The 13,059-nt window shown below is 36.9% G+C and overlaps 1 protein-coding gene across 1 annotated transcript in view; it reads left to right on the top strand.

The window, feature by feature from the left end:
• The window catches only part of LOC128987968 (dynein beta chain, ciliary-like), a 58,835-nt gene that overhangs the window by 24,635 nt on the left and 21,141 nt on the right, over positions 1-13,059 (top strand). Inside the window, exons 27-44 of the mRNA XM_054409119.1 lie at positions 162-386; positions 775-985; positions 1,242-1,369; positions 1,811-1,959; positions 2,460-2,742; positions 3,420-3,593; positions 3,965-4,157; positions 4,747-4,859; positions 5,443-5,636; positions 6,389-6,608; positions 7,000-7,161; positions 8,395-8,594; positions 9,037-9,193; positions 9,897-10,085; positions 10,631-10,870; positions 11,723-11,956; positions 12,289-12,415; positions 12,593-12,726. Of these exons, the coding sequence (XP_054265094.1) occupies positions 162-386; positions 775-985; positions 1,242-1,369; positions 1,811-1,959; positions 2,460-2,742; positions 3,420-3,593; positions 3,965-4,157; positions 4,747-4,859; positions 5,443-5,636; positions 6,389-6,608; positions 7,000-7,161; positions 8,395-8,594; positions 9,037-9,193; positions 9,897-10,085; positions 10,631-10,870; positions 11,723-11,956; positions 12,289-12,415; positions 12,593-12,726 (3,333 nt within the window). The remainder of the gene's footprint in view (positions 1-161; positions 387-774; positions 986-1,241; positions 1,370-1,810; positions 1,960-2,459; positions 2,743-3,419; positions 3,594-3,964; positions 4,158-4,746; positions 4,860-5,442; positions 5,637-6,388; positions 6,609-6,999; positions 7,162-8,394; positions 8,595-9,036; positions 9,194-9,896; positions 10,086-10,630; positions 10,871-11,722; positions 11,957-12,288; positions 12,416-12,592; positions 12,727-13,059) is intronic.

Raw genomic sequence — 13,059 nt, forward strand, 5'->3', positions numbered from 1 at the left:
GCGCTAACTATTTCCTCTTTGTTTGCCCTTTTGCTTAAAATGTTTTTGAGTCTACAAGTCAAGTAGAGTAATTTGTTTGGCCCTGTGGCAAGAGCCTCGAAAATATTTATTGTCCTATGGTATAACGTATAGTTTCTTATTTAACAAATAACATGTTCCAGAGAGGAGACAGACTAAGGCCGGAAGACCAAGTCTTGATGAGAGCCTTGAGGGATTTCAACATCCCCAAGATCGTGACGGACGACATGACCATATTCATGGGGTTGATCGGAGACTTGTTCCCGGCCCTTGATGTGCCTCGGAAACGAGACTTGGACTTTGAAAAACAAGTGCGCCAAGCAGCCATCGATCTTAAACTGCAGCCTGAGGACAATTTTATTTTGAAGGTATGTCAGCTGTCTTGATTGTTTTTGATGAAAAAGCGACGAATCTATGTGAATTTCAAAATTTCCCTCTAATCATTACTTTTGGTCCAAAATAGTTTTGGAGTTGCTTCTGGTTTTGTTTTCAAGAGTTTCGGAATCTGTTTGGATTACAAATTAAATTGCTGGCATCATCCTTTAGTGATGGTGCTACCCAGTTGATTTAACTTAGAGCAAAAAGTAACAAAGTTTGTCTAGAACTGTGTAAAAGACGACAAAATTCATCAAAAATCACCTTAAATAATCATGCAAATTTCATATCTTCCTATTATAGCGTAGTTTATTTTTTATACTAACTAAATGCAATAGACTTAATTTTGAAACTCTCTTTTTTCATCTTGATTTTTCTCAGGTTGTCCAACTTCAAGAACTGTTTGCTGTGAGACATTCTGTGTTCATCATAGGCAACGCTGGTACTGGAAAATCTCAAGTGTGGAAAACACTTTACCGCACTTATTACAACCTGAAGCGGAAACCATTCTATAACGATCTTGAACCAAAGGCAGTCACCAACGATGAGTTGTTTGGCATAATCAATCCATCCACTCGAGAATGGAAGGATGGTAAGTTTGATGTAAATTATACTTTCAATCTCCTTATTAATATGTACTAGCTCATCTAAAAATATTCAGGGTTTTTTTAGTAAAAACATTGACAGGCCTAGTTATAATTTCAGCCAGCAAAAGTTGACCATTTTACTTGCCTTTTCTTCTAATCCTATTGTGCGTTTGTTTTTGAAGAGAATCTCACAGTTCATAGCAATTAATGTTGCCTCAGCTACGATTTAATGATTATAATGTTTGAAACATTGTTTTGTAGGCCTGTTCTCTGTGCTGATCCGAGAGCAGGCAAATATGGCTGGCGATGGACCGAAATGGATGGTTCTTGATGGTGACATTGACCCCATGTGGATAGAATCTCTGAACACTGTCATGGACGATAATAAGGTGGGAATTTCCAAAAGTTTTTGTTTTTTTTTTTCAAAAGGATTAGCAGACTGTTACCTTTAGTTTGCTTGCCCACACAAACGGGGTGAGTCATAAAAGTAGAAGAATGAACTTCATTGGTAAATTAAAAGTCTACCAACTGAGCTACTGGCTCACAAATGTAGAACAGGATAAAGGATAGACACATTTAAAAAACAAATCCCTCATTTTACTTTTTTGAGGAAATTTGAGGATCTTGATCTTGTACGACCCAAGCTAAGTTTTATGTCTACCAGAGACTTTTTCAAATTTGATCATACAATTTATTTTTTTAATCAGTACTAGTCAACTTGGGAACCAATTTCATAAGAGAGAAAAAACTTATTTCCGTTCCTGTATTACAATAAAAATCTGTTTGTGATCTTACAAAGGTGTTCTCGTCTCACTAGTGTTTGTTTGCAGGTGTTGACGTTGGCCAGCAACGAACGTATCGCTCTCACTCCGTCTATGCGACTCCTGTTTGAGATCTCCAACTTGCGAACGGCAACTCCCGCGACTGTCTCTCGCGCTGGCATCCTCTACATCAATCCCCAGGACTTAGGGTGGAACCCGTGAGTCCTTAATTGACTTTTACCCATGTTTAACTGATTGGGTCACTGATCCTTAAACTTTAGCCCCAAATAAAAATAGTGAATGAAATGAATTGATATATGAATTTTACCTGGAGATCAGTGGAACTGGTACACCTGTTGTTAATACTGTTGAGATTGTGTGAAATGTGGAAAGTGTGAGCTACTACTCCAAGACTCTTAAATACTAATGACAACAATTTGACAGTGCAAATAACTCAGCAGCTTTGAACATTATCTAAACTCATTTGTGGTATGTAACGGTTGGGTATTTTAATTCTATCATGTAGGTAGCCTTTCAATTTGACATATTTATGTGAGCATGGTAACAAATACTAAACATCTTGACTAAACAAAACCGATAAATTTTGATGCCTTAAAGCTATTTTACTCTTACACCTTTTACGGTATCGATTTTTTTCTGTTATGTTGGCACGAAACTGTTCATGAGGTGTGAACTGACTCTCAAACCACCTTTCCAGATACGTCACCAGCTGGATTGAGACGAGAGCGAACGACAACGAGAAGGCCACTTTGATCGTGTTGTTTGACAAGTACATTCCTCCGGTGTTGGAAGCGTCGAGGACCAAGTTCAAGAAGATCACGCCCATCCCGGAGATTGCTCATCTGCAGATGTTGTGTACACTGTTGGAGTCTCTACTGACTCCGGCCAACGTACCTCCGGACTGTCCCAAGGAGTGGTATGAGATCTACTTTGTCTTCGCTTGTGTCTGGGCGTTCGGCTCGTGCACCTTCCAGGACCAGGTGAGTTGTTGTAAAACATTTTCTAGGAAGGATATTAATTTTTTGTTTTCTTAAAATATTAGATGAGAAATTTATGTAATGATATCAAATTTTAAAACAGAAGGATAGTTAAAAATTCAATTTCTCATAAGAAAAAGCAGAAGGCTTCCTCCATTTCTATTACTATTAACTTGGGGGGGGGGGGGGGGGGGGTAAAACTGTGTTAAAGTTAACTTTAACTAACCTTTTGGCCTTGTTGCAGATGGAAATCTTTAGAACAGTAACAAAAACAATGAAAAGTTTAATTAGTTTTTAAACTTTTGATAAATGTACACAAATTTGATGTAGAAAAAATTTTTGCTATCTAATGTAGGATATCCAAATTTTGTAATTGTTACACACAAAAAATATTCTTTTAGTTCAAGCCTTTGATTCTATCTGTACACAGTCTAGTTACAAATAGAAATAATTAATTGTCAGAAACACTTGTTTTTTTAAGTTGTACAGAACATCTGAAGAACTTACAAGTAGGCCTCCACACTCCCAAATTTCATCATATAGTCTGTATGTCATTTGTAAAATTGAGAAGTATTGCATAATTTACAGAAGGTTCTGTAAAAAAAAACTAGGTACTTCGAATATTTGTTTACCTATATCTGATTTCTTTGACTTATTTCTAATGAATCTACCACTTTCAGCTGGTTGACTGGCGTAGTGAGTTTACCAAGTGGTGGACCAATGAGTTCAAGGCAGTTAAGTTCCCATCGGCCGGGCACGTGTTCAACTACTTCATCGACCCCGAGACCAAGAGGTTCCTTCCGTGGACGGAGAAAGTCGCAAAGTTTGAGTTGGACACTGATATCCCACTTCAGGTAATAGTTTTAGGGACAGTGTACCTTTTTCTCCACAGTAAATAACTTCTTCACTAGCATTTTACGTTTTCATCTTCTGTCTTACAAAGTCAATGGGTTACTTTAGCTTCAGGTCAAATGAACCTTTTTTAAAATCCAAAATCAAACTTCCTCGTCATTGCATTCACGGATCTATGTATTAAAAAATATTGGTTTTTCTTTTCCGAGTTGGTTTGGCTCTTCTACCCAACCGGTTTTAATATTTTTGGGTTTAAATTAAAGATCTACACACACAGATTTGCTATCAAGCATCATCCTTTATTTATCTTACTTACATTTCTCAGTCTTTAGCAAGAGGGTTCAAATTTATAAATGAGTGACTGATGTTGCAGTCTACATTGGTCAACACAGCTGAGACGACGAGAGTCCGCTACTTTGTCGACATGTTGATAGACAAGCGCAAACCTGTCATGTTGGTGGGCGGAGCTGGCTCGGGCAAGTCTGTGCTCATCAACGAGAAGCTCAACAGTTTGTCGGAAAATTACGCCGTCACCAACGTGCCCTTCAATTTCTACACCACTTCCGGTGAGTGACCTTTAAGTCTGCAACTCCTGAAATGACCATACAAAATAGTATTTGTATTCTGTGCTGAAATGTTGGTTGTCAATTTTCTCGCATGTTCTTAACATGTTGCGGTTTGCTAAGCTTAAAGATCTTAATAACAGTTGAATGTGCTGTACGCTAATATTGATAGTCCTTGAAATCCCCCGAGATTCATAAAAAACATGTGTTCATGCTTTACAACCTATAAATACACACCTTTGCAAACTCTAACTACATTTTATAGCTTGAGATGGATATTTGATATTTCCAGATATTTGAGAGAAAGTACACGAAGTTTTACAACTAATTAACATCACAAAACCTTTTATATTCTAAAATTGTCTAAAAATGGTGCAGTAAAAATCCCACATCTATGAAGCACTAGAATGTTCACTGTAAATTAGGATTCAATTTAGACAAAACAATAAATAACCAGAGGTGACTTTTGATATGTAATTAGAAACAAGTAGTCTAAGTTAATCAAAAGAGAAGTTGCAGATTTTCTTATATAGAACAGTCACCACAGATTTCTATTAGTATTTCTTATTGTTTTGGTAATGTTTGTATCCAGAAATGCTACAGAAAGTGTTAGAGAAACCGCTGGAGAAGAAGGCCGGACGTAACTACGGACCTCCTGGTAGCAAGGTCATGATCTACTTCCTCGATGATATGAATATGCCTGAGGTAAATCAAAACTAACACATAGAAAATGTACCACAGTGTAATTTATTTCACACCGACTAATGTATTCAGAATTTAAATTGAACTCTTTGTTGTTTGGTATAATGTAGAAATAGACTTTTAAGTCATATTACGCTTGTTCCAAAGATTTAAAATAGTACAAATCCCAGAGTCTTAGTAAGATCAATAACATGAAAAATTTGCCTCGGTTTATTTTCTTTAATTTACTGTAATTTGTTTGTTAGGCAGGTTAAGTGTAAGAAGTGGTAATGTGGCCCTAACTTTGCTTGTTTGAATAAAGATTTAATTTGAAGAACAGTGACGAACACATTAGCTACTTCTACATTTCATTAATCATCTACATCCCCATCTATGGATCATCTGTATAACCATACTGAGTAGAAGTAACAGGGTTTGCAAAGAAAGGTGATAAGTTTTGGTGGCTTAAACACTGTGACAGCTATTTTTGTGGCAGTTAAAAACTAATCAGGTAGCTGATAATTGTACACTGGGGGAAATTATTGGCTTTATATAATCTTTTATTGCTTCCGGAAACATTGTAAATCACGCAAGTTGTTTCACACAGGTTGACAAGTACGGGACAGTGCAGCCGCACACTTTGATCCGACAATGGATGGATTATCAACATTGGTACGACAGGACCAAGCTCGCATTGAAGGACATTCACAATATCATCTTCTTCTCGTGTATGAACCCGACTGCGGGAAGTTTCACGATCGACCCGAGGCTGCAGCGACACTTTTCTGTCTTTGCACTCAGGTGAGTGAGGTCTTTGGATTGAGGTTGTTGAAGGGGTTGAACTAATTGTTGCAATACTTTGTGGTGTTTTATAAGAGAAAACTAAAACTCTTGAAAAAGATGTCAAAACTCCTCAAATTCTGGTGGATATTCCAGTAATCTAATCATCAGTACAAGACACTAACTAAGCTAGTATTATACACTTTTTGTTGTCACCATATTGTGATCAAGGATTTTTAGTTTGTACCTATTTCAACGTTGAAGAATTTGCCCACCTCTGAAAGTTGTGTTTTTTGTTCTGCTTTCTAAATAATACCCATATTTGAATTCAAAAGTACCTTGTAAATCATCCAGTGACTATAAAACTACATATTAGTTTTAGATTCACCAAGTAGGTCCAAATTATCTTGGATAAATAGTTATTGGTGATTCTGAGAGCACCTAGAGAATTCGTTGTAGTACCTATAATCTTTGAAAGCCAAGGAAGTTATGAAAAACAACTATTAATTAACATATTTATAATTCAGAATTGTTTATGTCCCACCTTCACACCCTAAGACGTTAGTCTCTAGCCTAGAACCGTTTAAAACATTACTTCAGACTAGGTTAAGAGAGTCGTGGTATTATCATAGGTAAAAGCCATTGGCGATTTGTGGGATTTGAACCCAGGACCTAATGAACCAAAGCCCCATGTTCTACCACCAAACCAGCTTGCACTATAGCATTAATAAGGAGGTTAATTATTAATAATCAAAATCTACTTTTTTGTCAAGTTTTCCCGGCCCGGAAGCTTTGTTCCAAATCTACAACAGCATCCTGCACCAGCACGTGTCCAACTCGTCGCTCAGGTTCCCGACAGCCGTGGTCAAGACTTGTGACCTCATCACGCAGCTTGCTCTGGCCATGCATTCCAAGATGTCCACCGTTTTCTTGCCGACGGCCGTCAAATTTCATTACACATTCAATTTGCGAGACCTGGCAAATATTTACCAGGTGAGACGAATCAGTGGTTTTTACAAACCCAAATTATGTGTAGTAAATTTGATTTCTAACAAAAGTTGTAGGATATATAAGTTGACTATGAGCATCATCATTAGAGGCGACCTTGCTGTTTGATGTGGATCAGCCAAATTGTGATGTTTGCACTTTTCTGAAAAACCTCTAGAAACTTAAACCACTATCATCCGTTGTTGACTTTTTATTTAGTTTTGGTGACGGGAATTCTGTAAACTTGTTTTGTAGTAAGAAGTTCTCAAGAATAAAGTTATTTTGATTTCATGATGAGTTGTATAGTAGAATATGTAATTTTAACTACTGGTATGTTAGTTGCGGACTATGATACATTCACATATTTATTGCCACCAACCTATGTTTGTGATTACAGGGAATGTTGTTCTGCAACAACGAATGTATCACGACTCCCGGCAGGTTCGTAAGACTTTGGATGCACGAAGCATCAAGAGTCTATTGTGATAAGCTTGTGGACCACAAGGATCGCGACATCTTCTCCAAACTCATGACGGAGAACATAAAAAAAGTGTTTGCTGTAAGTATTGTTGCGATTCTAGGAGTTCAAATTTTGTAGCCCAAAAAAGTAATTTTTACTCGTACATCATTAAACTCAGTTTTAACTTCAGCTCTTGCAGACTGTCCCTTTTTGACGTTTCCTTTCAATCTTAGCTTTATTTGGAAATGATTGTGCTATGGCCATAGGTAATAGTACTGTCTTCAGCCTTATTTTGGTTTATATAATTTGTTATCTATATAAAATAAGTTATTAAAAAACTGAATTTTGATACTGTAGCAAATTTTAAACAGTTTTTTTTCAAGAAAACTTCAGATATGGATTTAATTTTTAAAACCAACAGATATTTAGTTTACTGTACATAGGTTTAAGATGCCCAGGAACATAATGTGCTAAATAACTATTGTTGATTTTTATAAAGTTGTTCACTGTTCTGCAGGCCTTTGTTGTGGAGGTGAGGTAACAAGTTAGAAAGAAATAGAGTGTAGAAATTGCAAACATTAGAGATCATCTCATTTTCATAATTTGAATCTCGCAAATCTTTGTACGTCATTAACTTTTGTGATTACAAAAAGTAGAAGGGATATTGATCATTCCACATGTTCTACTGAAGACCGGACAAAAAGTGTCATCTTCTACATACTGCACATCTTTTACACATACATCCAAACAAAATCATTGACAATCAGATGATTTTCAATATGCGAACCCCTCCTATCCTAGGGCGATAGTGACATTTTCATCCTATTAACATAACATTTTGTTAAGATTTTTGGTGATAGTGATAATACACCGAATAGTAACACATAATCTAGACAATGTAGAACACACACAATCCACAAATCACTTTTAGTGATTTTTTTTAGCCTCAAGTTTTTGTGTTAAATTTGCTTATTAGAGTCTAAATACTGTACATAATGTATGAAAGCTAGAAAAATTAATCTATAACTTGATTAATAAATCAATGAAGACTTTATTTGGAAGATTATAGTCACATTTCTGTAATTTCAATAAAAGGATATGAGTTCAATTTGTCTGAGTTTTATTTGATTAAATCTATACAAAAATTAGTAAACTAAAATAATAAGCATAATTCATCTATGCATGACTAATTTAAGTGGTACGCCAAATATTTGTGTCTTGTGAGATGGTAAGCTGGGATAATATATTGGAAAACATGGCTCTCGAAGACACTTAAAAGCAAACAATAGACATTAATTATTTTAAAGACGTCTTTTTGTATTTCTCTCACAGGAAATGCCCGACGCGGAGTACAACGAGAAACCGCTGATCTTCTGCCACTTTGTGGATGGCCTCGGCGACCCCAAGTATTTGCCGATGCCGAGCTGGTCGACGCTCAACAAGCTGTTGTTGGAGGCCATGGCGCAGTACAACGATCTGGTTGGCGCCATGAACCTAGTGCTGTTTGAAGACGCCATGAGCCATGTGTGCAGGTACTTCAACGTTCTGGCGTGGTTAAATTGGATTATTTCCGTCAATTGATCGATAGTATAGAAGTCATATAAGTAATCCGTTACTCTCACAACAATGGTTAAAAAAATTGCTGTAAACAGAGTGTGTTTAGAAAGAACGTTGGTGATGAGACGGTTGTGTACAATTGGCCAAGAATTGATCTGTACAATATGATGGAAAATCTACAAAGGTGCATTTGAAAGATGTTGTGTTGAGTTGGAGTCGGAAAAATAAATTTGAATCTTTGCCAATCTATCAAACTAAGAAATTAAACCGACTCATGCACAATTTAATTGGCTCGACTATTAAACTTTCTATGAGATGTGTGTTTTCAAGTAATTACTGGATTGCAGTTTCACAAGTTTGACTAGTGGCTTCACTATTCACTTTGGAATTTATTGATGTTAGTTGCTCTGTCTACAGGATCAACCGCATCATGGAGGCCCCGAGAGGCAACGCTCTACTGGTGGGGGTCGGAGGCAGCGGGAAACAGTCCTTGTCTCGTCTCTCCGCCTTCATCTCCGGACTGGACCCGTTCCAGGTGCAACTGAAGAAGGGATACAGCATGAATGATCTAAAGGTGAATACGATTGTCACCTTGAACATGGCTGTACTGACTCTCTAAACCTCAGAGAGTTAGCTGGTAGAGGTAGCTGAGTAGTTATGGTGCTCGTCTAGTAGGTAATCAATTGTCACTAGTTTGATAATGTGAAGACAGAAGGTTTTTGATGGTTGAAACTGAACCCAGCTGACTCTGATGATTGGTCCTAACTAAATAAACAGCTGATGCTAAGATACCGCCTGATTGTTCAGCTATAAATACCTATTGAAATGTGCATTGCTGTCTTAAGAGATTTTTTTTATTCAGTTATTTAATTATTACTATTTTTCTCATGGTTTCTTAATATCTTATACACCCGAAAATACAAAATGCTTTTGATAACACATTTTTGGTAAGTATAAGCAAAATGCACGATTTTAGGTGAAATTCACAAGGAATCCGCCGCACCTTGTCAAATTTCGTTTCAGGTGTTAAATTTAGGTGGACCTCTCCCATTAAGATTTGCCACAGACTGGTGATTTCCTCACGAATTTCACAACAGAGATGGGATTCAAACTCTCAACCCTTTATCTATGGTGCTGCCTTCCGGTCTGAGAGCCAATCCCGTGGTTCAACTGCAAAGTGGTGCTAGCCGCAGCAACTTGATTGAATACAATTATCGTTGGAATAATTTAATTGTTGGAAATATTTTCACCTGATCAAACTTAACTGTGTTTTCCAGAGTGACTTGGCAGGCTTGTATATCAAAGCGGGGCTGAAGAATGTGAGCATTATGTTCCTGATGACAGACTCGCAGGTGGCCGATGAGAAGTTCCTGGTTCTGATCAACGACATGTTGGCGTCCGGAGAGATTCCAGAGTTGTTCGGAGACGACGAAGTCGACAACATCATCAACGCCATTGGCCCAGAGGTAACCAAAGTGACAGTTTAGATGTTCACGAGGAGTTGTTTGATCAAATTTATCACAGAAGTGCTCACGAGAAATCAAAATTTGAATTACTGTTGCAACTTGTTAAATATTTCATCTTCAATTCCAGTTTTTTCCGAGATAGGTGTAGACTCGGCCCCTCAATCTTCTTCCTAGTTTCTTTTTCTCCATGATTTCCCATTTTTCTCTTTGCTTGAACCTTCTTCACCTTACAAGTGCTCGTCTAGCAGTCAAAAGGTCGCTGGCTCAATCCTGAGAAAAGTCAGTAGCTTTTCGATGGTTCGAAACTGGACCCAACTGACCTTAATCATTAGGTTTTTAATAAATCCTGGCCAAAGAACCAGCTGATCTCAGTCAGCAAAACCATCATCTCATTCATGCAACACCATTGATTATCTTCACCTTGAAATAGTTACTCTATTGAGTCTCCGTTGTATAAATCTATTCTAATCAAGTGCTACTACTCTATGAATGAATTCACCCAGAATGTTCCCAAGTTAGTTTTTCAACCACTGCACCCTTAACAGGTGAAAGGCGCTGGTATCCAAGACACACGAGACAACTGTTGGAAGTACTTCATCAACAAAGTGCGTCGTCTGATCAAGGTGATTCTCTGCTTCTCCCCCGTCGGCTCCACTTTGCGAGTCAGAGCACGCAAGTTCCCCGCCATCGTCAACTGCACCTCCATCGACTGGTTCATGGAGTGGCCACAAGAAGCGCTGGAGTCTGTCTCCGGAAGGTTCCTGGCGGAGGTGGACGTACTTCCGGTAAGATCGGAAACACTAGGGTATGGTAGTTGAAGTAACGGAAGTTGTAAACGTTTTGTTAGAGAAGAAAAAAAAGACATTGTGGGACACGCTATAGGTGTACCGGTAATCTTTGTTCAGAAAATATTTTCTTTAGCTTTCAAGGTCATGATTTAGAAGATTGTGTAACATTAAATCAAATCAAAAACTGCTTAAAGCGGTGAAACTATTATTGGAAAGTCTACCACTTAACCTATAAAAGTTATTATTTGTTGATAACATTTATGTTAGTTATTAAATGACACAAACACTGAAACGAAAATTAATTAAATACAGCTCACTAAAGATAACTTGGATGGTTATTGGGGAATATAAGATTTATGACCATACTTTAATGTATATGTCTGGTCGAATAAAGATACACGAAGCTTCGGTTGACGTGCCGGGATCCTGAGTCCGCTCCCTCATACAATAAAACACAATGTAATACAAGATACACAAAAGAAGTGTATTTGAGATATTTTATTAAGTACAGTTCTGTTAAGTATGAACATTAGACTCTAAATAACTAACACTTACAGGACCAGTAGTGTCTTTCTTTGATTTAGATTAATATATTAATAATAACCGTGTGTAGCTTCATCTTGGAGTCCTGAATATAGTTTTTGTAAGCTACATCATAAATTCAAATTGGAATCGGTTTGAACACCATCACTGGAAGGATGCGAGACTTTAAACATCACACATATCAAATTATGATTTCAGGTATTTGCTGGTGACCCATTTATCTCAGGGTTGACTAAACAAGTGGCTCGTATTGTCGAGAGTTCTGTATTTTCAATTAAAGATTTTTTTCTCCTGATTTGTTTTCAGTCTCAGATACGTAAGTCGGTGTCGTTGTTCATGGCCTACGTCCACACTAGCGTCAACACCATGTCCAAGGTCTACCTGGATAACGAGCGGAGATACAATTACACGACGCCAAAATCATTCTTGGAGCAGATCCATCTCTACTCCAAACTGCTCAAGTTCACTCTCAAAGACTGTTTAGCCAAGTCAAGGAGATTGCAGAACGGACTGAAGAAACTTGTCGGGTGTTCTGATCAGGTAGGTCTGATCTGCTTGTATAACTGTGCAATGAATATAGTCCAGTCAATGAAGGTAAAATACTGTATCGATAATTAGACTGATTCTAAGCAACTTTTGTACTATGGGGTTTTTTGTAAAAGCCAATACTTTTTAACTTATGATATTGGGAAAAAAGTCCAAGAGACTAAAAATTTTACTTTTTATGTTCCAAGTATTTAGGCGTAAGTGATATTAATAAAACACTTCAAACATATTAATATTCAACAACACAATAAACACAATGACAATAAACAGGTAACTGTTTTGAGTGTTTTTTTATAGAAATTGAAAACAAATCATTCATCTTACAGGTGGCCAGCTTAAAGACCCAGCTGGCTGAACAGGAAAAAATCATTCAAGAAAAAACTAAAGCAGCCACAGAACTGATCAAAATCGTTGGAAAAGAACAAGACAAAGTAGCCAAGGAGAAGATCAAAGGTTTGTTTGGTTTATCTTTTGACAACAGCTTTTGTTAATGCAAAAAGATTATGCAATGAATCCAATACTGTTGCAAGCATTCTTAAAAATAACAGCCAATAAAATTCCATGACTCTTAAAAAATCTTTATTTTTTATTTTTATAGATGACACTTGTAATGTTTTTCTTCTGTAACAGTTGCGGAAGAAGAGAGAAAAGTGAAGATTATGGAGGAGGATATCATGGTGAAACAAAAACTGTGTGAAGAAGATTTGGAGAAAGCAGAACCGGCCCTCCAGGCAGCCATGGCAGCATTGAACACCTTAAATAAAGTAAGAGTTTATCAGTAAGAGATAACAAATGAAATGGCCAAAGGCACTTTTTCGAATCTTTCTTTGCCCTTTACATGATTCCACATTTAAAAAAATTAGTTTTGAGTATTTAGTTTTTGATTTTAACATCTTTATTTTTTATCGATTGTTGTTTGTGTTTGTTGTTGTTGTTTATTGATCAAATCAAATCAAAATATCTTTATTCGTAATCTGTACATGCTTGGTACATTGAATAGTGTCAATGAATTGCCTATATTATATTTAAAATATTTGTAACATAGGCCCTAAAATTAAAAATGTAATCAAATAAAGTTAATAGTACAAATTCTTAAA

Source organism: Macrosteles quadrilineatus, unplaced genomic scaffold (assembly GCF_028750875.1).
Source record: "Macrosteles quadrilineatus isolate MER2022 unplaced genomic scaffold, UCM_ALF_1.0 Scaffold_2__2_contigs__length_208266976, whole genome shotgun sequence".
Lineage (NCBI taxonomy): Eukaryota > Metazoa > Arthropoda > Insecta > Hemiptera > Cicadellidae > Macrosteles > Macrosteles quadrilineatus.